The sequence below is a fragment of the Excalfactoria chinensis genome, chromosome 6 (genome assembly GCF_039878825.1).
Source record: "Excalfactoria chinensis isolate bCotChi1 chromosome 6, bCotChi1.hap2, whole genome shotgun sequence".
Taxonomy (NCBI): Eukaryota; Metazoa; Chordata; class Aves; order Galliformes; family Phasianidae; genus Excalfactoria; species Excalfactoria chinensis.
In genome coordinates this window covers 30,330,937-30,358,318 of record NC_092830.1, presented here as the reverse complement: position 1 = coordinate 30,358,318, position 27,382 = coordinate 30,330,937, and the positions used below count along the sequence as shown (strand labels likewise).

General features: G+C 36.7%; 1 protein-coding gene across 1 annotated transcript in view; it reads left to right on the top strand.

Moving 5' to 3' along the window:
• NRAP (nebulin related anchoring protein) overlaps window positions 1–27,382 on the top strand; it is a gene marked incomplete at its 5' end in the record, with an annotated part of 45,176 nt that overhangs the window by 12,020 nt on the left and 5,774 nt on the right. Inside the window, 25 exons of the mRNA XM_072340959.1 lie at window positions 464–580; window positions 2,226–2,330; window positions 2,851–2,958; window positions 3,655–3,759; window positions 5,621–5,719; window positions 6,259–6,363; window positions 7,396–7,503; window positions 8,386–8,487; window positions 8,901–9,098; window positions 9,323–9,427; window positions 10,812–10,910; window positions 12,804–12,908; window positions 13,367–13,474; window positions 14,096–14,407; window positions 15,302–15,406; window positions 17,478–17,576; window positions 18,972–19,076; window positions 19,462–19,569; window positions 19,991–20,104; window positions 20,982–21,179; window positions 21,900–22,004; window positions 23,005–23,103; window positions 23,955–24,059; window positions 24,423–24,530; window positions 26,131–26,442. Coding sequence (XP_072197060.1) covers window positions 464–580; window positions 2,226–2,330; window positions 2,851–2,958; window positions 3,655–3,759; window positions 5,621–5,719; window positions 6,259–6,363; window positions 7,396–7,503; window positions 8,386–8,487; window positions 8,901–9,098; window positions 9,323–9,427; window positions 10,812–10,910; window positions 12,804–12,908; window positions 13,367–13,474; window positions 14,096–14,407; window positions 15,302–15,406; window positions 17,478–17,576; window positions 18,972–19,076; window positions 19,462–19,569; window positions 19,991–20,104; window positions 20,982–21,179; window positions 21,900–22,004; window positions 23,005–23,103; window positions 23,955–24,059; window positions 24,423–24,530; window positions 26,131–26,442 — 3,234 coding nt within the window. The remainder of the gene's footprint in view (window positions 1–463; window positions 581–2,225; window positions 2,331–2,850; window positions 2,959–3,654; window positions 3,760–5,620; window positions 5,720–6,258; window positions 6,364–7,395; window positions 7,504–8,385; window positions 8,488–8,900; window positions 9,099–9,322; window positions 9,428–10,811; window positions 10,911–12,803; window positions 12,909–13,366; window positions 13,475–14,095; window positions 14,408–15,301; window positions 15,407–17,477; window positions 17,577–18,971; window positions 19,077–19,461; window positions 19,570–19,990; window positions 20,105–20,981; window positions 21,180–21,899; window positions 22,005–23,004; window positions 23,104–23,954; window positions 24,060–24,422; window positions 24,531–26,130; window positions 26,443–27,382) is intronic.

Sequence of the window (27,382 nt, the reverse complement as noted above, 5' to 3'; positions counted from 1 at the left end):
AAAAGATAAAGCTTTCTCATAAAACTGGTTTCTACAAAAGGGGGGAAAAAATCACAGAAAGCTTGATAACTATCTGTATGTAATTCTCAGAGCAGAATTCTAAAATTAAAGTACTGACAATTAACTCCAGTAATAGAAAAGCATACACGCTCCAAGCATTCTCTGGTCATGAGTTTGTTACTTGTCTGTGTGAACTATGAACAACAATGAGTACTGCTCAATCTGTGTAAAGAAATAGGTTTAAAACTGCTGTCTATTGAAGTGGCTTTGCAGGAATTGTTTTGGCTGTGATTTTATGCCTGGTTTATTTCAGGAAATAACAACTTGCAATGTTTCAACTTTCTAAATTCTATTTTCTTATGAAAGCAAGAATGGCAAAAGTTATATTGCAGATCTTATAGCCAATTCAGAAAGCCACATTGAAAAGGTAGGCATCTGTTTTATAATTTTTCTTACTTTTCAGATAAAATACAAGAAAGATCTTTCCAAGATGAAAGGTGCAGCTCACTTTCACTCTCTAACAGCTGAAGACAACCTGGTCCTTAAACAAGCCCAAAGTGCTAACAAGCTTGTTAGTGAGGTAAGTGATCTGACAAATGGCATAAGAGCAGCTCACACAAACTTTTGCATCTGGTGATTAAGGACTACAGACTTTAAAATCTTTTGTTTTTATTGTTCCTTGTGTAACTGAAATTATGTTTGTGTAGCACAGTAACTGGAAAGGAAAGTGTAAGAACAGATCTTTATGTACTGTCATCTGGCCCTTCCAATGATATGTATGGAAACATGGCGAGTTATACCAGGAGAGCACTTCTAATTCTGATTACGTGGAAAACAGAAATCTAAGAAAACTCTGTACTATGCTCTTAATGTGCTCTGAGGTTATAAGCACAAATGGTCTTGGATGATTTGGGAGTATATATTACAGTGTTTCAAAGAATATTCTGGTTATAAGTGAAAAACAGCACCAGTAGAACAAAAAATGTGTGCTATACTGTCAGTGCAGGGTTCTGTTTTCTTACGTGATGTAAAGGACTGACTTGCTCATAATGCATTCTTCTTCTCCTAAGCAAAGGGAGATTGTGAGAGAATTCTCAGTAGATTATGAATTGTTAATTTATTTATATTGTCATATCAGCTATAAAGCTATTAATAAGTGTGAGTTCCTAGAGGTTTCCTGTGGCACTTTAAAAACTTACGCTCTTGAGGCGTCAAAGAATAAAACCTTCAATAATGAAAAACCCCTGGAAGTAGGACTGGAAGGGGCCTCCTGGGCCAATGATTTCTGGCTTCTGCTGTTTTTGCATAGTATCGTATAATTCTCTTCTTCTAATTTCTAGCCTGCATTTATTCCCATCCATTTTATTACTAGTGTGTTTTGTGCCAACATTGCCCTTTGGTTTATAAAGTTCTTTTCACTGCATGATTACCTTTCTGAGATGTTTGCACACATATCATTTTCTCTCTGCCTTTGTTTTCCCTGATTAAGCAAGCAAAATTCTTCTTCTCTCATGGTCCTTCACTGCAGCTGTTACAGGCTGAGTGTGTATTTCTTGAACAGGAATGACTGTCAGAATGCATGAGTTCCTGATGAGATCTTGCTGGAACCTGGTACATTGCATGCACACTACCCAGTGCCTGCTGACAAAAAAAACCAAACCTCTTTTTTCTCCTACTTTGGACTGCATTTACCTTCTTCATGGCTGAATTGTTTTGGCACCTTTCCATTCTAGTCTGATCAGCCTACATATGAACAGTTTTCTTTCTCAGCCCTTCCAGGCAATGAATCCTTAAAGCTGAGATTTTTGGGGCCAGTCTCTACATATATTAACCTCCACACTGCTGAATTTAGTCCCAGTTCTATTACTCCGGCTCTTATGTCCTCTTACTATCTCTCTGAACATCCCTGCTCCAGAGCAAAAGAACTTAATGAAAATATTAAACCAATTATCTTTAAAATTACTCTGAAAAATTATGCTAGTAAACTTTCTCCTTTTCAATTCTGAGGTCTGTGAGGATTCAATTGGTAACATGTTTTGCCTATAAAATGGGAAGCAAGTATAGGATATTTGTGTTCATAATAATTTTCATAATACGTTTTCTGATAAGAGAGACATATCAAAATGTTTGAACTGTGGTCCTGGCTAATTAACAGTGTGCAAGGGAATTTGATAGAGCAATTTAACATTTTACCATATCTTTTTTCCTTTTGTATTGTCACCAAGGTGGAATATAAGAAGGATCTTGGAAACAACAGAGGCTACAGCATTAACTACTGTGATACTCCACAATTCAAGAATGTGAGCAAGATCTCAAAATACACCAGTGATGTAAGTTTTCAATGCCTTGCGTGGTCTGTTGAAAGCTTACCCTGGTAGCAGCTGATGTAGGGTAGATAAGTTATCTTGTTCTTGTTCCCTACTTGGTAGGAACACTGGGTGTACACACGGCTTGGTGAAAGCAGCACCAACACAATCTACTTTTGGTAGATGATTCATTTGTACAAATATTGTAGGAATAATGCTTATTTGCAACTCTATTCTAGTATTTATTTCTGGTGTAATAACTTACAGCAGTAGAATGTGTGGGTACTTTCTGAATGTGGCATCCAGGTGGTCTGAAGAATGTACAAAGACCGTCTTTTACCATAGGAAACTCATAGGAAACTCACTGAGTATTCCAGGCTTTGTTTTTAGAAGTGCTGAGGTTGTTTTTGAGCTTGTGAGTTTCTGTAGCGGTGCAAGACTGATGTACCACAGCTGCAGTAATTTTCTTCACTGCTGTAACTCATAGAAACAGATGGAAAAACCTAAGTTTTAGAAAGGGTTTGTTTGTTTGTTTTTAATACAGATCAAGTACAAAGAAACGTACCAGAACCAGATGAAAGGCCATTATATGGGTATTGGTATGGACAAGCGAATGTTACATGCCATGAAAGTTGGCAACTTGGCAAGCAATGTAAGTCTTTTAAAATTATACTTCTGTAGACATGGCTTTCTTTAATTTCTTTTTCCATAATTAAACTGGTAGTGGAATTTAGATTAAATTGTAGTGAAGATTTGAAAGATAGATATGTTGAGAAGAGAAGAAATTCTGGAAACCCTTTTGTACTGCACTGTGTGGGAGAGACTGAAATAAGCAGATTCAGTGATCTGGCAACATACTGAGCTCCTTCAGTTTTCTTTGACATCAGTAGGATGCTGAAGGTTGCTTGCTTCCCTCCCCCAGGGTCAGACCTTTGGTAAAAAACACAGCCTTTAATGAAGATTTCTAGATTCCAATTTAATTTACTGGGTTAGTCAAGGAGCTATTTTGTTACATACCATTCCTTCAAGTACATTATTTACAAATCTGTAAGAAGCCTGAGAACTAAGCAGAAAGATAAAAGAGATGTGTCATAGGTGGAAGTTAAGTTAATGCTCCCACTGTTGGCATTGGATTAATTGAGGAGCTGAAAAAGAATCAATTAGTGGCTAAACTATGCAAATAATTTCATTTTCTTTGTCACTCACGACATTGAAATTACTTTGTTTCCTGCATTTAATATTAATATTATTGTTTCTCCTTTCCTCCTGACTGATAATTATTCAGACAAATGACAGCCTAAAAAAAAAGAATGACTTTTTTTTGTTGCTGTTGTTCTCTGTGTTTCAGATAGCCTATAAATCTGATTACAAACATGATGGTGTTGACTACAATTACCCAGCTACTCTCACTCCTTCGTATCAGACAACAAGGAAGTTGGTCCCTTTGAAAGATGTAAATAATTTTATGGCTTTATTTCCATGGCTTGCATGGCTCATCATCTCTCCATAGGAGAGAGCGTGATAGACTGTGTATGTCAAATGATGATTTAATCATGGGAGAGCACAGCTGATGATTAAAATAAAAAAAAAAAAAAGGTTAAAGCAAAAAGTGCAAGGAGTTAAGAGGGCTCAGAGTAATAGCAGTGCCACCTCCTGTCATTCGCTTCAGTGGGGCAAAATTAGTTAGTTCTGCCCCATACTTAACGTTCTTCCTAGAAACATAGAATGGCTTGAGTTGGAAGGGACCTTAAAGACCTGCTTCTAACTCCCCTGCTGTGGGCAATCCTCTAGATCAGGGCTGAGGACTCTGTCCAACCTGGCCTTGAACACCCCCAGGGATGGGGCATCCACAGCTTCTCTGGACAGTCTGAGGTATTTTTGAGGAATTATTTGGTAAGCTTCAACTATAAGATGAGTTGTTGCTTCTTGAGGTGGGTTTTTTTAAAGACTATAAAAAGGTAGACTTAACCGTTTGACTTCTTAATTTGTGAGAGTTGTATTCTCAAAGCTTATTAGTTACCAATAAACAAGTAAACCCTGGGACTATTTCAAAATACTAGGTGATGATTGTGACTACTGCAACAGGCTCTCTGGCCAACTGACTTATGGGTTCCAAAAGCAGCTCCTGACTGCATTGTATAAGAACAGAAGTGCTGGAATGTTTAGAGCAGGTAGAACTCTTTTCTGCCTTTTGGATGTAAGTTCAGGTTCTATGGACAGTGACCTTTCTTCTTAAAAAATCATAAGCAGGAGTGAGTATACATTTTGAGTAAGAAAGAAATTCTCTCTTTCTGTGTAAGTAAAATTCTTCTTGTGTCTAAGAGAAGCAAAACAAATGTTTGGGTTTGTTGTACTTTGATCAATCTGGAAGTTCTTTCCCAAATGTTATCGTATCAGAAAGAAGAAAGTTTATATAAGGATACCTGAAATAGAAAGGAATCATAGTCCACTTAACTGGAAATAAGTGTTCTGTGAAGCTAGGTTTATGTGATTTGCAGTGTTTGCAAAGTGGTGATTAACTACAGTGAATATTGATCTTGGCCAGCAGTGAATGGTAATTGTGTTCTGCAGTTTAAAACCTTTGGCAACAACAGGTTTAAAATAAAGCTTCTCCATGATTTGTAATCTTGTATAATTTTGGGTTTGAATATGTTTTTTGTGTCTGTGTTTGTTTGTTTTGTTTTGTTTTTTAATACCTTAGCATTGCTATCACTGTGTTAATTTGTTAGGAATTTTGCAGACTTCAATACTATGACTGTTATTAATTTTTTGTTTTGTTTTGTACATATATGGTTTTCTTCTCTCATCCTTTACATAAAGCTCTAACTACATAGGGAACTTTTGTGATACAGAGTTTTAATGTAATAATTAAAGATAATGCACAAGATAATGAGAGTTTATTTGCTCTGTATAGCGTTACATTGGGCAGACCTATTCATAAAAAGGAATGTCATAACTGTCTTTTAAGATAACCTGATCTGAGTGATGGTTAGAAATACCAGTTTTATATGAATGATTCAGGAGACTGTGTTTATGAATTTGTTGCCTTGGAGGAAAGGGATTATAAATTAAGTTCATTTTCAAAGTGAAATAATAACTGTGACCTCAAACTAGGAAGTCTCCAGAGTGTTAACTGCAGATCTCATCCAAGAGATCCTGGTATTTTTCCCCATCTCAGCTTGTTACAACTTAAGTTATGATTTATCTAGGAAAATAGCTAACAAAACTTTGTCTACTCAGTCTCTCATTTTCCAGTCTGAACATTACCTCCCTTACTAAATATTCTCTTTTCCATTTATTTAATTTTAAATTAGGTAAACTACAGGCAAAGCATAGACAAGATGAAGTACAGCTCTGTTGCCAGCACTCCACAAATTGCTCAAGCCAAAATAAATGCTCAGCAGCTCAGTGATGTAAGTTCTGTCAACACTGGCCATCTCTGTGTATTAGAATTATCTCATAATTTTATTTCATTGCATTTGAAGGACTTAAATGTTTTTACTGTTGATGGGTGTTTGGCAGATTTACAGCCAAGAGAATATGAGTTGAATGAAATTACTCACAGGAATGTAGCAATCACAGCAGTCAGTAGATATAATATTTTCTTCTAATTTTAACAGTTTTATTAGTGTGCTTTGTTAGGAATTTATCTTCTGAACATTTATTAATGCATGATTTGTAAAAAAAAAAAAAAAAAAAAAAAAAAAAAAGATAAAAAAACCGGGTATTTTTTACTTACAGATTTTTACTCTATTTATGGAATAGTTGTTCTAATTCCTAGTACCTATGTAAAAGTTATAATTACTGTAACACATTTGATGTTCTTATGTCAGAAGTAACACAGGACACCAGTAGGATGAAATTTGGTGGTAGTCAATTGATGATGTAGGCCTTTTGTTTAGTGAATAAAAAATAACTGAGCTTGGTTTTGATTCTTTTCAATTTATGACAGTTGAACTACCGAGCCCAGTATGAGAAGACAAAAACAAACTACACTCTACCTCAGGACATACCTCAGTTGGTCAAGGCAAAAGCCAATGCGGAATTATATAGTGAGGTAAGTCACGTGATGTGGAAATATTTCTACTCGCAATGTCATCAAAAGAGAGAAAGGAATGTAAAGATGATGGCACTGTTTCTAGAAACAGTTATGTTTATAAGCTGTATTCAGTGAACAGCGTGAGATTTGTGAACAAGAAGAGATAGGGCTGCCATCTCAAATACAGTGATGCTGCCAGACATTTTTTTTTTTCCAAGATCTTATCAAATGCCTTGAATTTGTTTAATAAGTGAGTGTTCACTACACAAATGAGCTACTTCTGTGCTGGAGTCTGTATTAAGAACCAACGTTTATGCAGATCTAATAATTCAAAGGCCACTGAAGTCTGTGCAATAAATCACAGTGAATTTGTTGGACTTGAGTCAAACCTACTGTTGCTGCCATTTATCATTCTTCACAGTATGTAGTGATTTTCTTAGAGACTTTGGTCTTAAAATCAAGCACTTACAGGAAAGCCTTAGTTTAAGGAGTTAAACTGAAGAATTATTAGGCCTAAGTTTACACGAGCTCCAACTTTTGAAGCATATCAAACGGAAGGATGCCCTCTAGCAGCTCACTTAAAGATCTGCGGCTACAATTAGGCATTCAGAGCGGGGAACATTGCTAGATCTGGATTGGGAGGTATGATGGGGGAAGAAAAATCCTGAAACGTGGAGTGTGATGTCTGATTCTAAACACTTCCTCCCTAGAGATCAGCTCCTACTAATCCACAGTATTTGCAAAGAAAAACAAAACAAAACAACACAGATGCTTTTGGAAACATTTCCCTCCTCCATGGGACTTTTAAACCTACAGCTATTGAATTATCTTTGGGAACTTAAGGTGACTGTAAACTCCAAGCATAAGGCTATTGGGTCAGTCCTAACAAATTAATTAACTCAAATTATAATGAACTGTGTCTTAAGAGGATTCTAGTTCTGATTTATAGTTTATAGATTTATAGTTCTGTTTCGCTCTTAGTCATTCTCGTGCTCAGTTAAGGTATTGTGTGTTGTATAGTGACATATATTTCTGTCTTTCCTTTGTCAGGTCAAGTACAAAGAAGGTTGGGAGAAGAGCAAGGGCCAGGGATTTGAAATGAAACTTGATTCTCTGCCTTTACTTGCTGCCAAAGCTTCAAGGGATCTTGCCAGTGATGTAGGTTACATTTAATTACCTAGGAATTATTCTTTACATTAGTTGCTGTAGCACAGGGAAATAAAACTTAGCTCTCTTCATCTAGATTTTTAAGCCCTGAATTTTACTGTCATACATTCATCTTTCTCAAAGGCAGATGAACAGCTGGAAGCTTCCTTAGGCTCTTCTGTGAAATTTCACTCTCTGGAAACTATTTTTTAAAAATATAAATGTACAGAAGGAGGCAAAGTTTGCAAAAGGACAGTGGGTTCAATCCTCTTATAGTAAAATTCAGTGTTTTGAATTGTTTATATTTTCAAAAATACTGTTATCATCCACTGCCTATTTCTTTAGTCTGCTTCTTTAACATAATATATATAATATATATTTTTTAAAAAAATCCAAACTAGCTATTTTTAAATGACTTATCCCACAATTCTTCACCTGTGTAAAGGAAAAGGAAGAAATTTTGCCTGCAGCTAGAAAGCGCTCAGTACTGAAGATGATTCAAAAACCTATTGAGAAAAGAAGAGTTTTATGCTCATTCAGCTGTCTTCCCACCTCATTAAGAAAATCAAGTCTTGCTTGATTTTTCCATGATTGATTTCTTATCTGGTTCTTAAACCAAAACATAATTTAGCTATTCAGAAGACAAAGTTTGTAAGAAAATGCATCTCAGAGGAGTGAGCTTTGAAGAATGAGGTTAAATGTAATACAGATAAGACTTGTCCTTCACATTTGGGAATTTCTGAGGACGTCTGAGAAATGCAAAGCGACAAAGTGCAAATTGGAATAAGCCTTTCTAAATTCTGAACACCCAAATTGTCAATGAAAAACATATTGCTTATCTTTGGTGCGAATGAACAATGTGCTTTTATTTCTTTATTATTTCTTCTTTTACAGATTAAGTATAAAGAAGAATATGAAAAAACAAAAGGAAAAGCAATTGAAACAAAAGATTCAAGACTTTTGCACTCTCTGCAGGTGGCCAAGATGAGTAGTGAGGTAAATTATTTATTTCTCTTACTCAGAAGATGTTATCCATAATTATGAGTCTTTCAGCAACAGTATGTGAGTTGTTTCTTGCCTCAGACTGTTAATGTATGAAGATTACACAGTACATTTGTTCTTGTAGGTGCTTTTGGGTTCGTGGTGTTGTCCTTTGTGCCTCAACACTTCAACAGAGAACTTTCATGCAGATAGAAGTATATTGTAAACTAAGACGTACTATAATAAACTGCAGTGTCAATTCTGCTGTTTTATGGATCTCACATAGGACTTGGTTTAAATTTTTATTTACTTATTTATTTTACCTAATCTTCTTAAAGAAACGAACAAAACTAAGATAGGTTTGGATTTGCAGTGCAGTGGTACAAACAAGTTTGTTTGTTTTTTTTTTTTTTTCCTTCTTTTTCTAGATTGCTTACAAAAAAGATTTTGAGGAAAGTAAGACCCATTTCCATCTGCCTATGGATATGGTAAACCTGAGGCATGCTAAGAAGGCCCAAGCACTTGCTAGTGACCTGGATTATAGAAAGAGACTTCATGAATACACAGTGGTTCCAGAAGATATGAAGACAAAATGGGCCAAGAAGGCCTATGGGCTCCAGAGTGATGTAAGATGGTATAAGCTCAGCTTAATTATTAATGCAGTATGGATGTATATAAACTTCTTCAGAATTTGATGCTATTTCTTATTTCGTGTGGACACAATCTGAGTTATAGCAAGACTTTTTAAATGGCTTTGAGATGTCTTTGAAACTGGCAAGTGTGCTCATGTTCACACCCAAATATTGTACTTCTGCCCCTCATATCAATTAATATTCTTTTTCCTCAATAGCTTCAATATAGGGCAGACCTGATGTGGATGAAAGGAGTTGGGTGTATCACAGAAGGAAGTCTTAATATACAGCAAGCCAGAAAGGCTGGAGATTTGGTCAGTGAGGTAAGCAAAGTGCTCAGCTTTCTGTCTGTTGATTATTCAAGGGCTTGTACATGCTTATTACACTGTATCATGTGGAATGAGGTGAGGAATTCCTATACTGAAATATGACAGTTTAGATATTCTAAAGTATAGGTGATCCTGGATTCAGTGTTAAAAATGTTTTCTCATGATGCAATTACTGATCTCCCTCAAGACTGTGAGGCAAAAGGCCTCCCACAGCCATTAACCTTATGGAAGTTCATTTCCTCAGCTTCTTAGCTATGGTTGAGTTGCTTCACCAGTGCTAGGAAAACCAGAGGGTAGAAGGGTGAATAAATTAGGGGAAGTTTCACAAGAAGGATGAAACCCCTCTTAGTGCTGGAGGAAGGACCAGAAGCCAGTAAATTACAGGAGATCATACTCTGATACCTTGAGTCTCTGACAACCTCTCACTGCTACTGCAAAAGGAAAAAAAAGTACATCTTAGAAGCAAAAGAAGAGCAGCAACGCTCAGATCCAGTGTCTTGCTAGAGACAGACTTACATCTGCTACTGTGATGTACTGTATTAATAACCACTTCCAGAATTACTTAATCCATAATGGCCTGCCCTTTCTTTTCAGGGCTATGTCAGGCCAAGGGATGGCTGACAGTCACTTAAACTGGTTATATTGGTGGATATTATTTTAGAGATCTCTGTTGCCCTACAGTGACTGTCATTTTGTCTTTGCAAAATGTCACTATGTTGTGCTCCATGATATGTGACAAAACATGTTGGTTTTAATCTGCCTTCCTCCCTTCCAGTTTCCTAAAACAAAGCAGTGAGCACCTCTTTGAAGTGCTGCATGCTTTTTTAACTTCTGTTTTGTGTTCCTCTAGAAGAGTCACAGCATAAACTGATCTGTTCATCCATCAGTTCAAACGGAATGATTTCTCTCCTGAAATGCCATATCATGAAAAAATACATTTAAAGCTCTCCTAGGTGGAATGCCCCACCTTATTGTTAGAATAGGAATTGGACTAAAGTATGCAAGAAGTGTTTGCCTGTCATTCTTTTGCCTTGAAGTGGTGTTCTGAATTTCCTTGTATTGTCTCATAGATAGAGGTGCTTAACTTGCTCTGAAGCGAGCAGTGCATAAGGCTTGAGCAGAGACATAGATACAAAACAGACCTCATCCAAAGGCTGCTGATGTCAATGGAAGTTTTCCAATCACTTTAGTGTGTTACAGATGTAAAGTAAAACAAAATGGAATAAAAGTAATGCAAGTCTTATTTATCAAACTAGAAATAGTAGTTAGTATAAAAATTTGTTCTTGTGAATAGATTTTAAGTACTCTATCAGTCACATGCTTGTGGGAAGGTAAGTTTTGCAGCAGCTTTTGTATAACTTGCTTTAATTTGATCTAGAAAAAATACCGACAGAAGGCTGATGCTCTGAAATTCACCAGTGTGGCTGACAGTTCTCACATCAAACATGCCAAGAAAAGCCAGGAATTGCAAAGTGATGTGAGTCCTTCTCTATACAAATGTTTTTCTCTTAATGGTAATTCCTGAGATATGTGTATACTGAGGGCTGAGAATCAGGAGCCAGAACACATCGTTGTGAAACTTTACAATATATAAAAGTTTAAGTTCTTGAGGTTTATTTCTAAGGGTTTTTGTTTGTTGATTTCATGATTTCTCAGTCTGAATTCTCCAAACTAGAACAACAACAAATCAATGGGAATGGAGATATGCAAGCCAGGCTTCCCACAAATTATGTCAATAGCCAGAGAAAGAAAGGGAGATCCTCTTTCAGAAAGCCTCTGCAACAATCTTGTGGGGGATGCAAGTGAGATTCAAGGATGACTGAAAACTTTTCATAAGAGGTTGTCTAAATTTTCCTGGGACATTAATGTAACCTGTGCAAAAAACAAAGAAGTAAAAGGAAGGAAGCAGGCAGGGGGGAACAGTATTCTCAGTACTCAATCCGATCTCAGAGTTTCAGAGCAAAGCAGATGTCAGCACAAGGACTAAGATACAATCACCCCAGGTTCTGTATTTCTCTCCACTCATGGCCCTGTCAGACTACATAGTACTACATTAGTGTCTGTGTTTGGTGTCACGTTCTTTAGCTGTTGCTGCTAAGGAATTTTTAGTGAAAGAATTGAGTCCATTTTCCCAAACTGGATACTTTCAGGATGCTCTCTATCCATCCCTGGGCCCTCCTGACCCTGGTAGATGGTATTTCAGAACTCCTGGCAGGACCTAGATGAATGCATCTCATTTTTATAATTCCAGAAGAAAGAGAACCTAAGAGAACCTGTTGTTAAAAATCACTGACCAAATGTTTTTGTAATAGAAGTGCCATGCCTTGAACTGAAGATGCCGTCAGCACCTCAAATTGCTACATGAATGAAGTGTTATTGCTTCATGGTCGTCATGGCTTTTTTTTTTTTTTGTCTGTCTTCTTCAGGCAACTACCTTGTTTCCTTTATTTTTTTATTTTTTTTAATTATTATTTTTTTTTTTATTCCTCTGTATCAGTGAAAAACAGGCACTTGCTTGGATGAGTGCTATGTGTCTCAGAGATAACACTAGTATCAATAGGATGAGAATGTTGGTCTCCTGATTCCCATTACTTATCTGTAATGCTACCTTCTTGTATGAGTGTTGAAGGTGGAATAGTAATACTGGATTTAGAGCTCTATTGTAGGGACATATATATATATTTTTACTGTGAGATTTAAGAAATTTAATGCTTCGTGAAATCTTTCCACAGCTTTTCAGTAGCTCCCCCAACAGCTTTATGGGGCTCTGAAACAGGGCAGCAAATTTCTCAGTTGAAATTGCCCTGAGATATAAAATGGAAATGTTTGCTGCTTGGATCATAAAAGGTCCTTGATATTCTCACTTAATGTTGGAATGGTAGTCCTTGCTAGAATAGTATGTCTGCAATTATATTTTGGTCACACATTTTCTCTGCAGATTGAATGGCTCAGTGTTCTTCATTTCATGTCTAAAATTCACAATTTTTATTAAGCTACTGTTGTTTATTAAGGTATTACTAAATAGTAGCTACCATTTAGTATTGGAGAAAATATATTCTTGCAGACGTTTAATTCAGATTATGAATTAACATCAGATATATGATCAGTAAATAACTAACTTTTGGAAAGAGAACTGAAGTGTCCTGATATGCATGCCATTTCACCACTTCCAGCAGTAATTTGTTTGTCTTGGCTCTGTGGGTTAGCTTTTCAATTCAGAGTTGGGGAAAAAATGTCATGATGCTAAAGACTAACTCACCAAATAATTTGAGTGAAACAAATCCTTGAATATTTGGGGTGTTTCAACAGAGTTTCTTCAAAAATAACTGTGGACTATGGTTTATTGACCACACTTTACTTTCTGGGACAGGTTGCCTACAGGTCAGGAAAAGAGCAGTTTCTTCATCAGTACACCATCACCAAAGATAACCCTGTCTTCTTACTGGCCAAAGCAAATGCTGCCAATATCAGTGAGGTACTGTGTGAGACTGTGGATTGGATTCACTAAGCCCTGTGAATAGCTGCAGTTGAGATGTTGGTTCTGTGGGTGGAAGTTGGACCTTTTCACAGAAAGAATCTGACTGTTTTAATTGTGAAATCTTTATGGTCCATTTGTTTTTAATTAAATACTTGACACATCCACTGCTCTGAGAACTTGTCACTTTTAGAGTTTGAAGCTGTGTATTTTCCATGTGTTTACCTTCACTCAAGTGGAGGCACACTGAGAGTTTCTCTGGAGCCAGCAAGATAGTGGGGTTACAGTATGCACAGTGTGTAAGGGAAGATAGCAAGTGATGAGAGTAAGATCTGATTCTTAAATGCATGGTCATGAGTGCATGGTGGTTTGATATTACTTCAGAGATTTCACTGTGACTAGAAAACAAATAGAACATATCGACAGTAATAAGGACACTGTTATTTTCATCTCTTTAGAAACTGTACAGAAGTAGCTGGGAGAAACAGAAGGAAAAAGGATTTGTTCTTCGTCTGGATGCTTTGTCATTCTTGACAGCTAAGGCAAAGAGGGATCTGGCAAGTGATGTGAGTATGGACTCCATCGAGGTTCTTTAGTTCTTTAGACAGCTGACAGTCCAGGCTGCTACCAGGGTGTTGAGGATATGTCACATCTCTTTCTGTGCCTTGAGCCACTCTCACTTGATTCATGCTAAGGAGCAATGGAGGAGTTCTCTGGTTGACTTACTGCATAATTATTCAGATGGTTTGCTCTGAGCAATTCAGAGTTATTTCCCACATGCTGACTGTCTTTTGCTATCCTTATTTTGACAAGAGGTTGAATTTTAGTACTTGAAGTGGAATTGTGCTATGAAACAAGTGACAGTACATCTATGCCTGACCAGAAAATGTCTGAAAGAACCCTCTGACCTCGGTGCTGAAAGAATGTTCATTTTCCTAAAGATAACCAACAGTACAAGATTTCTCAGAGATTTTTGAGAATGAATAATTAATGATAAAGCTTTATTCTTGGTAGACACTTACTAATTTCTGAGGCATTTCAGCTCTTTTTAGCAAATGGACTTCTTAGTCCCTTGTATTGAGGACCCAGTGTCTCACAACACTGATAGAGCATTGCATTACTACAAGTAGAGCTGTCAGTTTAGTAACTTAGATGATTTGAATCATGGTCTATGTTTTTCTTCACAGATTAAATATAAGGAAGGTTATGAGAAGATGAAGGGTAAGCTGATTGGAGTAAAAGCTGTGGAGGAAGATTCAAAGATGGCTCATTCCCTTCAAATGTCAAAACTGCAGAGTGATCTGGAGTACAGGAAGGCATTTGAGGACACAAAGAATCAGTTCCATGTCTCCATGGATATGGCTAACCTTGTCCATGCCAAAAAGGCTCAGAATTTGGCTTCAGAAAAAGGATACAGGACAGCCCTCCATCACTACACTGTCTTGCCTACTGACAGGAAAGTGGCCTGGGCGAAATGGGCGTATGGATTGCAAAGTGATGTAAGTGCAGAGTTTACTGTATTTCAGTGCCTCATTCAACTCCTTCAGTTACTTAGTGCTGAATTTCTTTATATGTTGATGCTTTTTGATGCTATGATGTGCACTTAATTTTTCAGAACTTAAATAGTTAATATAAAAACAGTAATTATTAGCCACCTATTTAATAAAACCTTATGATTCACTTAAGATATACATCTATTTATGTGCTTTACCTAGTGTACAGGGAGGTTAAATAATGTAAGTAAGCTAGTGATAAGATTCCATATGGAACTCAGCTGAAATGATCAGATGCAATCTGCCATTCAGAGGTCTTAAATTAGAACTTTTAAAGGAAACTAAGATAGATATGTTTTCAGATTTTGTTAAGGTGCTGGTGCTGAAATGCTTCCAGCTTCTTTGAGAAACCTGCCTGTAGAGCTTGTATAAGCTTTTGGAATTTAGTAGATTGTTGGTAGGAGGCATTTTGTGAGGAAGTGAAGTACATTTGTACACTTACTCCTTAAAATCACGTAGAGGAAGAAAAAAAGGCAACAAAGTGCTTTCCCTCCAGTATAGCAAAAGAATAGTGGTTTGGAAATGTTAACTGTCTATTATATATCATTGCAAATCATAAGCAACCTTCTAAAGTTTGTTGTTGAGTTAGAGCAAAGACTACAAGTAACAGTAAGGTATAGACTACTACTACTACTTGCCTTGCAAAGCATGTGTTGGAGTCTTAATACTGCTATCTTGTTCTGCAATTTATTTTGCTTTCCTTGCAATTGTGCAATAGCAAATAAAACACAAGCAGGAATTAAATTGACTTGGCTGTTGTTCCTGAGATGGCTGAATATTTAAATGGCATTTTAAGTGTACGAACACCAACAATAGGATGATTTTCTTTTTCTTTGTCAGAACCGATACAGAGCAGATTTGAACTGGATGAAAGGAGCTGGATGGATAGCCACTGGGTCATTAAATGTGGAGCAGGCTAAGAAGGCAGGAGAACTCATTAGTGAGGTGAGATTTCATGACAGCATGCAACAGAATTTGCTGCATAATGTGTGCAAAATGTCTGTATAAAATTAAAATAATTTCTACTCAAAGGGGAAAGAAAAAGGCATACCACATGAAAGCCCTCAAAACTAGGGATAGAACTGGTAATTAGAGGGAAACCGGATACCAAACACACACCAGTAGGAGTCCATATAGCCTTTGCAAAAACAAAGTAGGTGACAAATGATATTATGAATAATAATGGCAATCAAACGGTGTTCAATTGCTACCCACTAGCCTACCTTTTTAATGAAGCAAAACAGGAGAGATGATGAAAAGACGTAGTCATTGGACTGAGAACCTTCTTTTGTAAGAGATACATGTTCCTTCTTGCTCCTTTTTGAGATATATTCACGTTAGCTATTGAAATTCATATATATCTCTCTGTATGTAGCTATATATATATATATAGTAGTTTTCATCCTTATTTCTTTCTATAACCAATGCCACTTACAGGTAAGGGAAGCTCTAGAATCCTTTGTGCCAGTCCCAAGAGGCCTTCAAAGGAGGTAGTGGTGGAAATGATTCAAAGGCTCATAGCATTCTGTTTCTGCTATTTCAGAGGGAGTCCTATTGCCCAAATCTGATGTACTAGTACACTGAATTTTGTGATTTTATTAGATAACCACTGATGATACAGGAATCATCTGTCCATTCGTTCAATGAGAATAATGATAAAGCCACTGGTCTCAGAATTATATTGTTGTTCTTCACATCTGCCTGATTACTAACATTATTTTTCTTTTCCTGTTTAATCATTTGCATTGAAGATGAATGTTTATTTTAGAGAAAATAAATTAGATCCTCCGTTAGCATGAAGTGAGATAGTTTCATAAAAGCTAGTGCCAACAGGGACAGTAACTGTGACAAATTTGCCATGCAGAAATTTGACCTGGTAGGTTATCACGTCAACATAATTTGTGAGTGCAGATTTTAGATGGCTTTTCTATACAGCCCATGAATTACTTGTTATATTGCTAAAAAGAAACTGCTTTTTGAATTTTATGTAGCGATGTTCTTGTCAGCTAATGTTTGTTTTTGCAACTGAACAGGACAAAGAATAACCCTCTCCTGTTCTCACTTAAAATCAATGAGATTGCTCATTGTTAGTGGATTTCTGTCTGAAATCAAAATATTGCTTGTTAGCTTGCAATGCCTTAAGAGATTTAATATGTTTTACGTTGTCATTTTGAGTCCTCAAAGATTCAAGATATTGTCTCAAAGTAATTTCTGGGGATGGTATTAAATCAAAGGAGAATGGCGTGACTTTAGCCTTGTATGCAGATATAAACAGTTTCCAAAAGAGTCATGAACATACTTACTGACTTGGGAGTTCATCACAGATATCAGGATATTTTGTACGTGCTATCTGGAGAAGTGATAAAAGTAATGATGTGTATAGGAGCACTCATGCAGGAAGGGAAGTCTTTACTGACTGGACCATATGGAAGAAGTGTCATTTTCTCATAAAACAGCCTTCATTTTAATTATGTGTATGTAACAAGATGTCTCAGAGGCTTTTATGGGTTCTTTCAAACAAGCAAAATTAATATCATGTACCACAACAATTAAGCACAGTGTTAATAGCCGCACAGATTTGCTGTAGGCAAGTAAGGAGAAAACCTAGCCCTTGAAACAGTAGGTAAGCTGTTGCCGTTATTGAAGCACCGCGATCATATACAATTTCTTACTTAGCAGAAATATAAATAAAAAATATAAGTCATACTGTATTTGAAGCTACCTGAAAAAGATTTTCAAATCCTGAGTCCTGGAGTATTTAAGTAGACAGAATCTCATTTTGAAATGTTTTCCTTATATTTTGGGAGAAATACTTTAATATTAATCGGCAAAAGGTTATTGTTAAATTGAAACAAATATTAATCTGAAAGTACCTAGGACATAAAGATGAGGAAAGAGGAATAATAATTATGTTCACAAATTCACTCTAATCTCCAGCAACCTATGATTTTTCTCTTTCAAATAGCATGAAAGAGCAGCACAAAATTCACAGCTTTGATCTTTTTCTGCTCAACAGAAGAAGTACCGTCAGCATCCATATGCTTTGAAGTTTACCAGTATTAAAGACACTCCTGAGATGATCCAGGCTAGAATTAGTTATAACCAGGCTGTGGATGTAAGTTATAATGTATATACATTATGATTATAAGAGTGGTATCCTCTTTGAACGACCTGATTGAAGCACTGGCTTTCTCTCTCTTTCTTTCTCTGTGATAATCCTTGGGAACCATAAAACTTCTGTGTTCTGGTGTGGCACATCTCACAAAAAACATGTTTCTAACCTGAAACGGGAAGTCACAGAAATCCCACTAAAGTGAATGGGAATTTCATGTAAAAAAGTCATTTGGCCAATGTTTTTCTCAGAAGTAAAATTTGGGAGTAAGGCTGACCTTCGACTTGTAGGAACTGCTGACCTTTTAAGATTCATTGAGGAAGAGCCTATCTGGGGTTCCTTTTCCTTCTCAAATAATTTCTTTCAAATTTTGATTTCCACATATTCTTTGGAAATAAAATGAGAGACAGCGTGACAAGGAAGAAAAAATAAATTGTTTCAAGCTGTCAACCTTCTGAGAGAGAAATCCAGGAGGGGAAACGTTAAAGGGAAGAATTGAGGCTGTTTGGTGTTTAAATGTGTTTATTTTTAATAGTAGAGCGATTTAAAACTATTGTAGACTTAACTGGGATAATGCTGAAGTGAATAATAAGCAAAAGTCACTCAAAAAAGACAAGTTTCAAACATGAGAGGATGCTTTATTGTGAAAATAGATATTTTTAAAGCAGAGAAGAAGATGAAAGACTTTGTGTAAAACACATGCTACTGTAATACTTATAGTGTCTGTGCCTTTGGTTTAATTAATAAGATCCAAAAGACTTACATCTCAGGCAGGATAAATATAAGTCATTTTGTTCCACCTAGCCACAGTCAAAATCAGTCTGCTGTTCTACTTCTTCACACATAGAGTTCTCATTAATTTTCTTCTCATGGAGCTGCATTACAAGTGGATCTACTTGCTAAAGAAAGAGGCAGCAGGGTGAAACGCACAGGTTTATTCTGATCTCGAGGGTCTCAAACACTTATGTGGGAGTAACAGCCTGGGAAAGGCAAGCTGGGTGGTCAAGATATGGGTCATACCTAGGGCCAGAAGGTGAGGTGGCTATCTGTGGTTGTCTGAGAACAACACTGTCAGTGTAAAAAGAAAATAATAAAGGAAAGAAAAGTAATTTGAAATAGGTGAACTCTGGGTAGCCATTGTTGGCCAAGTTCCAGTTAGCCTCATGGAACTAGCATACGCTAGCTGGCAGATGCATGAAACACCTTTTCAATACTTTTAGACTGATATTGTTTCCTGTACTTTATGCTGCTATCTTTTCTTGTAGTCTTTGCTTTCCAGAAATCTATTCATGTACTTTTCTTTTTTTTTCTTTTCTTTTTTTTTTTTTTTTTTTTGGTCAAAATTATTTGGTGAACCTAGATTGAATACTTACTATTAAAACTCATTTCTGTTTGCAGCGGTTGTACAAGGAGCACGGAGAAAGCGTAAAGCATCAGTATACACTAACAACAGATCTTCCTGAAATCCTTCGGGCTAAATTAAACACCATGAATATCAGTGAGGTATAAATCCGTCCATTAAAATATTAAAGAAAAATGAAAAATTCACAGTACTTTGCCATTTGTCTTACACAGGCAGTCAAGCTTTTCTTACTTTCTCCTGTGTATGGTTACTCTATGGTCTAAATGTCCCTAAAGTAAAATGAGAAATGAATCTTCTTGCCAGACTTCTCTTAATTTAGAAAGATTGAGATCAAACAACTACAGTTTTATAATGAACTTTTGTAATCTAATTATTCTTGTTGTGTATCGATAGTATCATTTATTGTAGCCTTCTGTGTTAGAATAGAATGAAATTGTTCTGGTAACATCGCTAGGGTAGCAATAATGCTGCAATACTAGCCCTCTTATCAGCATCTGTATTTCTTTCCTCTTTTCTATTTGCTAGAATCGCTATAAGGAGTCCTGGCAGAAGATGAAAGATGGTGGATATCAGCTGAGACTCGATGCTATTCCCTTCCAGGCAGCTAAGGCTTCGGGTGAAATCATAAGCGATGTAGGTGAACTTACTGCTGATACTGTCTAGTAGGAGATGTCAGTCACTTCAGATGTTTCTGCTCTGCTGAGTGACTCTTGATGGAATCTGCGTGTTCAGTGAACCTTACAGCTGGGAGACATTCAACTTCCTTCTTGTTGGTTACTGTAGTTTTGGAGGTGCAGACACAATGAGTTGTTGTTGGTAACTATCAAAGGAAGGCTTGCTAAAGGAAAGCTGATCAGCCTAACTGATGTAGGGACTGGGCAGTCATAGGGGTTGTACAGAAGATGTAGGCCATCATCAACTATGTATGACCAGAATTTATTATTCATGGATGTCCTTCTGCAATATGTAAATCTTTTTATTTGGATTTATAACAGTTCTAAATTCTTATTTCTCTTCAGTCCTATTCATATTTCTTTTTTTGTTTCTGTCTCAGCACAAGTATAAGGAGGCGTTTGAGAAAATGAAAGGGCAGATGATTGGTTCATGTGGCCTGGATGGTGATATTCATATTGCTCATTCAGTCCATGCATCATCACTACAGAGTGATGTAAGTACAAAAAGGAAGATGTGGATGTTTTGGGATTGATTCCTAACGGGGCATAGGATCCTATGGAAGGTAAAAGGAGCTGTGAACTAGCTTCTTGTCATGCTATTTCAATTCAGTGAGTTCTGGGCTTTTACTAGGATTCTTTTTTGTGTGATGGTGTTCTTAGGCTGATAAAGGTAAAACAAGTGTCTAAAGAACTGAGTAATCTGTCAGATTACCTTAAGTCAGTTTGATCATCAGTAGATCTGGATATTCGTTATCTGGATGAACTACCTGAGCATCTCAATTTTGCATAATCTGATCAGGAAATTTCAAGTGACAAAAAATATCTGCAGATTTCAAGAAATTCCTCTTCCTGAAACAAGAAATGAGAAGAAGGGGGAAATCCCAGCAGCCTCAAAAATGATATTTAATACTATGAGATGAAGCTGGGTGCCAAATCAGTAGGCACCAACAAATATTTTGAGTGGGGATATGTAGAGTTTCAAATATGTAACTGTTCATGTTTTATCCCCAAACAGTAGCTTTAACTCCTAGCTGTACTTTCTAGACATACAGAAAATGAAGAATTCTGTCATCAGTTTGGTGATTTTATAGATTCAATGTATTTCATAGTAACAACAATGAAAATTCTTCAGAATATCTCAACTTAGTTAAATATAATGTAGATGACTGTCACATATTCTAAATACAAGTGTTCACAGAAGAGTTAAATTCAGGACTGCACTTTTAAAAAGAATAATTTATGGTGGACATGGATAATGTCCCTTCTGAGCAAACTGTGAACCCTGATTACTATGCTGCAATTAGATGCGTGATATATTAAGTTGCATCACTGTACTGCAATTCTGTTTGTTGTCTGTTTTTCATTCAATAGGTGAAATATAAGCAAGGTTTTGAGGATACAAAGACTCACTTCCATCTGCCACTTGATATGATAAACTTGGTGCATGCCAGGAAAGCCCAGTCTTTGGTCAGTGAACAAGAATACAGACAGCTGCTACACCAGTACACTTCTTTGACTGATGATCTGAGATTGCAGTGTGCCAAGAATGCATATAAACTACAGAGTGAGGTAATTGCAAAATATCTCAGCAATATTCCCCAGCTAAGTGTGACAGGAGATAATTCAGTTCCAAATTGTGGCAGCTGATGGTATGTACTTGAATGGTGGCTGAGAGATAAACAGTAGCTGTTCCCCCTTGATTACAACCAGGATGAGTTGCTTATCTGTTTGAGCTGTTGTACAGTGTGTGTGATCACGCCATACTGAGAGATGAAGTAAAGCAGTCTTTGATGGCTGGGCAAGCAGTGCTTACAAGTGCGTATGACTGCACTGTTGATAAAATATTCTTTTTAAGGTCTTGCTTACCGTGAAAACTATTTAGCAACTATTTCAGTTGATTTGCATCTGGGTAGGAGTAATGTGTACTTCCATGAGGAAAATATTTATTGTTAAATATAGGACTTGAAAAAGACCTACAAATAAATACTATGAAGATGCAATTTATATAATAAACAAATGAAATTTATTTATCTGGAGGAGATTTTCAAGGTTACAAATGGAAGCTGGGAGTCCATTCAGTGTTCATGGGATTTAGTACTCTTCAGAACCTCTGTAGATCTGCCAGTGCTGAATGCACATAAACTATGTAGGGTGAAGGGCATTAGCAATACCTATCACAGACAAATTTTAGTGGATTTATTTGAGTAAACTTATTGTGTATTTTTGGATGAATAAATATAGGGCATTTCAAACGCAAACTTTTAATTACTTCTGCTTGGTTTTCCTTAGAATTTATATCGGTCTGACATGAACTTTATGCGAGGAGTTGGATGTATTACTCCAGGGGCCCTAGAGATTGAAGGAAAGAAGAAAGCCTCTGAACTCATCAGTGAGGTAACAAAAGAGGGTTTTGATTTCTCCACTGCATACAAGAGTTTGCCAGATGTCTTTCCATTAAACTGGGCTGGCAAAGTGGCTCGCTGGATAAAGCTAGTCTCCCTCCCCTTGTGTTTGATCAGTCAGTTCGTGTCCTAACTGCAGATGGGTAAACCTGAATGAGTTCAAGGATTTGCAGACTGCTGTTTTCACAAATCTTTTCTCCCATGTTTCGGACCCAGTAGGTTATTTTATGTGATTTTCATTTAGATTAAAAATGGGATTTTCAACTAAAAGTAAGGCCATGGCTATTTCTGCGAAGTACCTTGTGCTATTTCTCCAAAATTAAGGCTGCAGTACCCAACAGTCTGTTTTTCACTTGCTGCCTTCACATGCCATTTTTTTAAATGCCTCTTCACCTGATTGTTTCTCTCCTCTGTTGTGTTATCTTTGTATAGTCTCTGATAGCTTCCAATCATTGATCTATTACCCATATTCCCACTGATGTGAAAACAAGAAAAATGTTTGCTCTTTGTAGAATGCTCTTCATAGTTGTTTTAGTGAATGAATCCCTAATTGCAGTGATGTTGTGGTTACTTTGTTCACAGTTCTGACATATGGGTTAGGTGAAATCTTGTCTTTACCACAAAAGAATTCATCTGACTTGTGCAGCTCCTTTTCTATGGATTGGATTGCCTCTCTGTAATTCCACTAGCCAATGCTAATGACACCAAGGTGTGAAATAGCCTCATGGCTGTATTTAGCATGATAGTTTTTTGCTTGCTTCCTTGTTTGTTTTTCAGACCTTATTCCTTATTTACTTTTCCTTTCCACTGTGAGACTAAAATTAATCAAATTCAGGTTTGCAAAGGGTAAATTAATTTAATGGCTACTAGTTACATGCCCTTTGCAAAGTAAAGTAGATCTTTAAGCACAAGGGCATTAGTACTAGAAAATGTCCCACGTTTGACAAGACAATTTAGTTATTCTGTTCATCTTTCTTTGTGCATGAACTCAGAGTAAATATCGTCAGCAGCCACATTCCTTCAAGTACACATCGGTGACAGACTCTCCTGGCCTCCTTCATGCAAAATTCAGCAATATGATTGCTAATGAGGTAGGCTCTCTTTACGTGAATCAGAAAATATGCTTTTCAAAATGCAGTGAGTGAGGGATGGAGGAATGGGAAAGAGAGCATTCTTTTCCAAAAGCAAAATGCATCAAAAAGAAAGCAAGCATCACTGAATTCTGCTTATGCCTAGTTAGATTGTGTTTTATTATTTCCAGGCAAATACTAAATATCATTTTTCAGTTTAATCTCTTTAAAAATAAAAACCAAAACCATTTAAATAGTGCCCATATGTTAGGATCCCGTTATCAAGTATTTTTACATGAAACAAAACCTCAAAAGATCTGATGTTGTTCTTGAGGGAGCTCATTTGCACAGTATGGGCTAGTTTTGAGGCCTCCAGAATAATATCTTCTCTTATTTTCAAAGAACAGGAGGAAATCCACAGGTAAATTATCAGAATTGTCTGTCATAACATGAAGAAAAGGGCTAAGCTAGAAAAGATGGCCAGAAATAGCAGCCCCCTTAAATAACATACATTCAAGGTACAATTAATGGTTTTAGGTACCCATTAGGCCTGCTAGGAAGGTACTAAATTTAAAGCTAACAATGCAGTGGGGTGGCATCCTGGTGGTATACATACGAAAATTGTTTTAAACTTGTCCAGGTTTTACTTTCCAGAAAAATCAAAACATGAAATAGCATTATTATATTCTTAGCTGTTGGTTTGTTTGTTTTTTGTTTTAGTTTGTTTTGGTTTGTTTTGGTTTTTTGTTTGTTTGTTTTTGGTGCTGGCTGATTATAGTTGCCATAATCAAAAACAACTTAAGCACTACTGTTGCATTACTGAGATATTAAGGATAATTAATTGCGACTGTCTTTTTTGATCTCTTTTCTAGCGCCTTTATAAAGCAGCAGGAGAGGACATTCAGCATCACTATACACCAACACTGGGACTGCCTGAGTTCACACAAGCAAGAATAAATGCAGCCAACCTCAGTGATGTAAGTTTTTGTATTTTTTATACTTATCTGAGTTGGAGGATAAATTGTACAGTGGCAAGGAAGGAGGATAAGTAAAGGACTTCTTAGATCTGTTCTATTTATGCTTCCCCTGATTTGATTATAATGATATTTATTTCCATTAGCATACCTGTAGTTGTAAATTAAATCTACATGAAATATAGGACTTGCTTTGCCTGAGATAGTAAGATTTCCTCAAGATAATTAAAAAAAAAAAAAAAAAGAAATTCCTTTGATTATGAGGAATGAGTAACTCAGAATAACAAATGAAAGAGGGTTCCTTTGTTTATTCCTTTGTGCATTTAAAAGCGAAAGAGCAATCTACATGTGCCTCTCCTACTTTAGGTGAAATACAGGGAATCTTGGCATAATCTACGTGCTCAAGGCTACAAGCTGACAATGGAAGCACTCCCTTTCCAGACTGCGAGGGCCTCCAGAGATATTGCCAGTGATGTGAGTTGAATGATTCAACCTTCCATCTTGCCTAATTCCTGTTAACTTCATGTAAAACAATGTCTAAAGCAGATTTTACTGAATTAAAGCAACTCCGTAACCATGTGAGACAAGTGTGAGACAGAATATATTACTTATGAATGAGATTCTTTGTGTGAATTTAAAAAAAAAAAAAAAGGTAAGAATCTTTGCTAATCGAGAGCCAACCTCGGTTAAACATCTTCCAGTGGGAAATGGCTGGTGAATTAAAGTATTTGCAGACAGATAAATCAGAGAGATTCTGTTCATCTCCAGGCTTTTAGCTTCTCATATTATAAAGTGCCCACTAATTCTGCCTGCCCTGCTTTGAACTGACTTTTGGAAGTGCTTAGGGCTCCTGAATTGAGATGAATTCAGAAAAGCATTTTTTGAATCTCTGAAAATCAGGATATGTCTGTCTGGTTAGGAAGTGAGAATTAGTGAATGCTCCCGTACATCTGTGTCCCTTAATTTCTGAAAGGGAAGGAACAAATCTTCTTATCCCTATAAATGCACTTTCATTTGGATCGCTGCTGACAAAGCACTTGGACACGGTGGTACCCATTTCTCAGAAAGTCTAAGTTCATCCCTTCCTCACAAGAAATGTAAGAAAAAAATATATCTAAAAATTAACTTTAAAAATTCCTTCTTTTGTGTAGCATTTAGTTGCATATTTTATCTCTAACATGATAAAATATGAATCTGTTTCATGTGCATTTGTTTTATGAAGCAACTATATCTAACTGTAATTTATAATGTATACTTAACTACATTTTGCAGAGTGCTTTTGGTTACAGCTTCAGATCTGCTCTAAAGGGTACAAGTCCATAATAGAATTACATCCACTTACAGCAGATCTGAATTTGGCCCTTCATCTTCGAAGCACTTTGTAAACATTAGCAACAGTAATTTAATCCCCGCAACTCTCCTGTGTGGTAGATAAGTGTTATTATCCCATTTCAACTACATTATGAACTCTTCGGGGCCCAGGCCTTCTCTTTAAAGTTCCAAGCACCCTGTTGATGCTGTATAAATAATCATTATCATCATCATCACTATTTCACAGAGAGGATAAATGCAAGATCATAGAGAGAGTTATAGTCCCAGCCAAGATGAGAAAGAGGGGTTGCTGGTGCTTATTCTTCTGTTCAGGCCACCATCTTAGTCTTTTCAACATAGTTATTGATCCGGGAAGACTGAATTTACTCTTTAAAATAGCTGGGTGGCATTTGCAAATCTGAAGGCTACAGAGTGCATGATGTTTCTCCATAGGGATATTTTCTTCTTCCTTTTGTTTATTCCTCTTACATTCTCATTCCTAACTATGGGATTATAACTGAGAGTTAATAAAAGTGCATGATCTGAGGTTTAAATATTACCAATTCTTTGAAGATATTTCAGAGCATATATTGAATTGTGCTTAACTTACATATTGCAACATTCAGGGAAATACTTAGCACTGCAGACCCTGGATGTTATTGCACTCAGCATAGATGTTTCAGTGACTTATCCTAAGCTACTTAGCTAGAACAGCCAGTCTTAGCATGGCACTTTCTCACTTCTATCCTTTTTTTATTTTTAGTACCAGTATAAACACAATTTTGTGACGGAAAGAGGAAAGCACATTGGGGCCAGAAGTGTTCTGGATGATACCAGGTTGCTGCATTGCTTGCATGCTGCCAAATTACAGAGTGAACAAGAATATAAGAAAGGATCCCAGGGAGTGTGGTCTCAGTACTATCTGCCCATGGACATGGTGAATCTTGTCCATGCAAGGAAAGCCCAGGCCTTAGCAAGTGATCAAGATTATAGAAAGAGACTCCATGAATTTACAGCGCTCCCAGAAGACTTGAAGATGAAATGGGCCAAAAGAGCCCACATGCTACAGAGCGAGGTAAACTTTCCTTATGCAAACAGAAAATAACTGAATTTAGCATTGGTAGAGCTTTAAAGGAATGGCACAAATTGTTTGCTGACATTGGGAAGTGTTTTTAGAAACATTATTTGCAAACTTACAATGTCTAGTAGCAAGATATCTGATTGCTCTATAGAATATACATGGATCAGAAGTTATGTTATGAACATGACAGAAAATCAGTGTGGTCCATGTCACTTATCCTAGAGCTCGGGGATATAAAAATATAAAATAAAAATAATAATCAGCAATGTCTCAGCATTTTGGATAGCAGCCAGCCAGTGGTTTGACAGCCATCGCTCTACACATAGAATTCTTTGTGCAGAAGGATTTGTCTCTTTGCCTGTGGACACCAAAGAGAAATGACCGAGGTGATTTTGTCTGATCCCCTCGCTGTCTAGTAAGAATAATGTACAGCACCAGTTTGAGCTAGCTGGTTGCCATCCCTTTTGCTTATAGGAGAGGTAAGAATCGTCAGGACTGGGACTACTTTCCTGGCTTTTACTTTACATTGAGTCTGTCTCATTTTCCTGGATAAGAAGGTAGAGGAAGCCTTTAATGTGAATAAAGAAAGAGTCTTAAGTCTCCTCTTAGAAATGGGGTTAATGAGGAAGCCTGCACCGGATAAAATAATTAGTATTCCTGACTTGAACTCACCTCAGAAAATTATTTCAAAAGGGTTTCTTTTACGCCCAGTACAAACAGGTTATTACTGACTGCTTTGAGTCATACTAATTCACTTGTGGGGCCTTCTCTTGTAACTTGCATATGATACATTATTTAATTCCTGGTGGAATGCACAAATGCAAACAGTTTGGCTTTACGATCTGATATGTGCATGGCAAATGAAAAACCTCAAAATGTTAATACGAATCAGAGAGTCTTTTTAAAATACCTTAATAGCTGTGGATGCAAAACT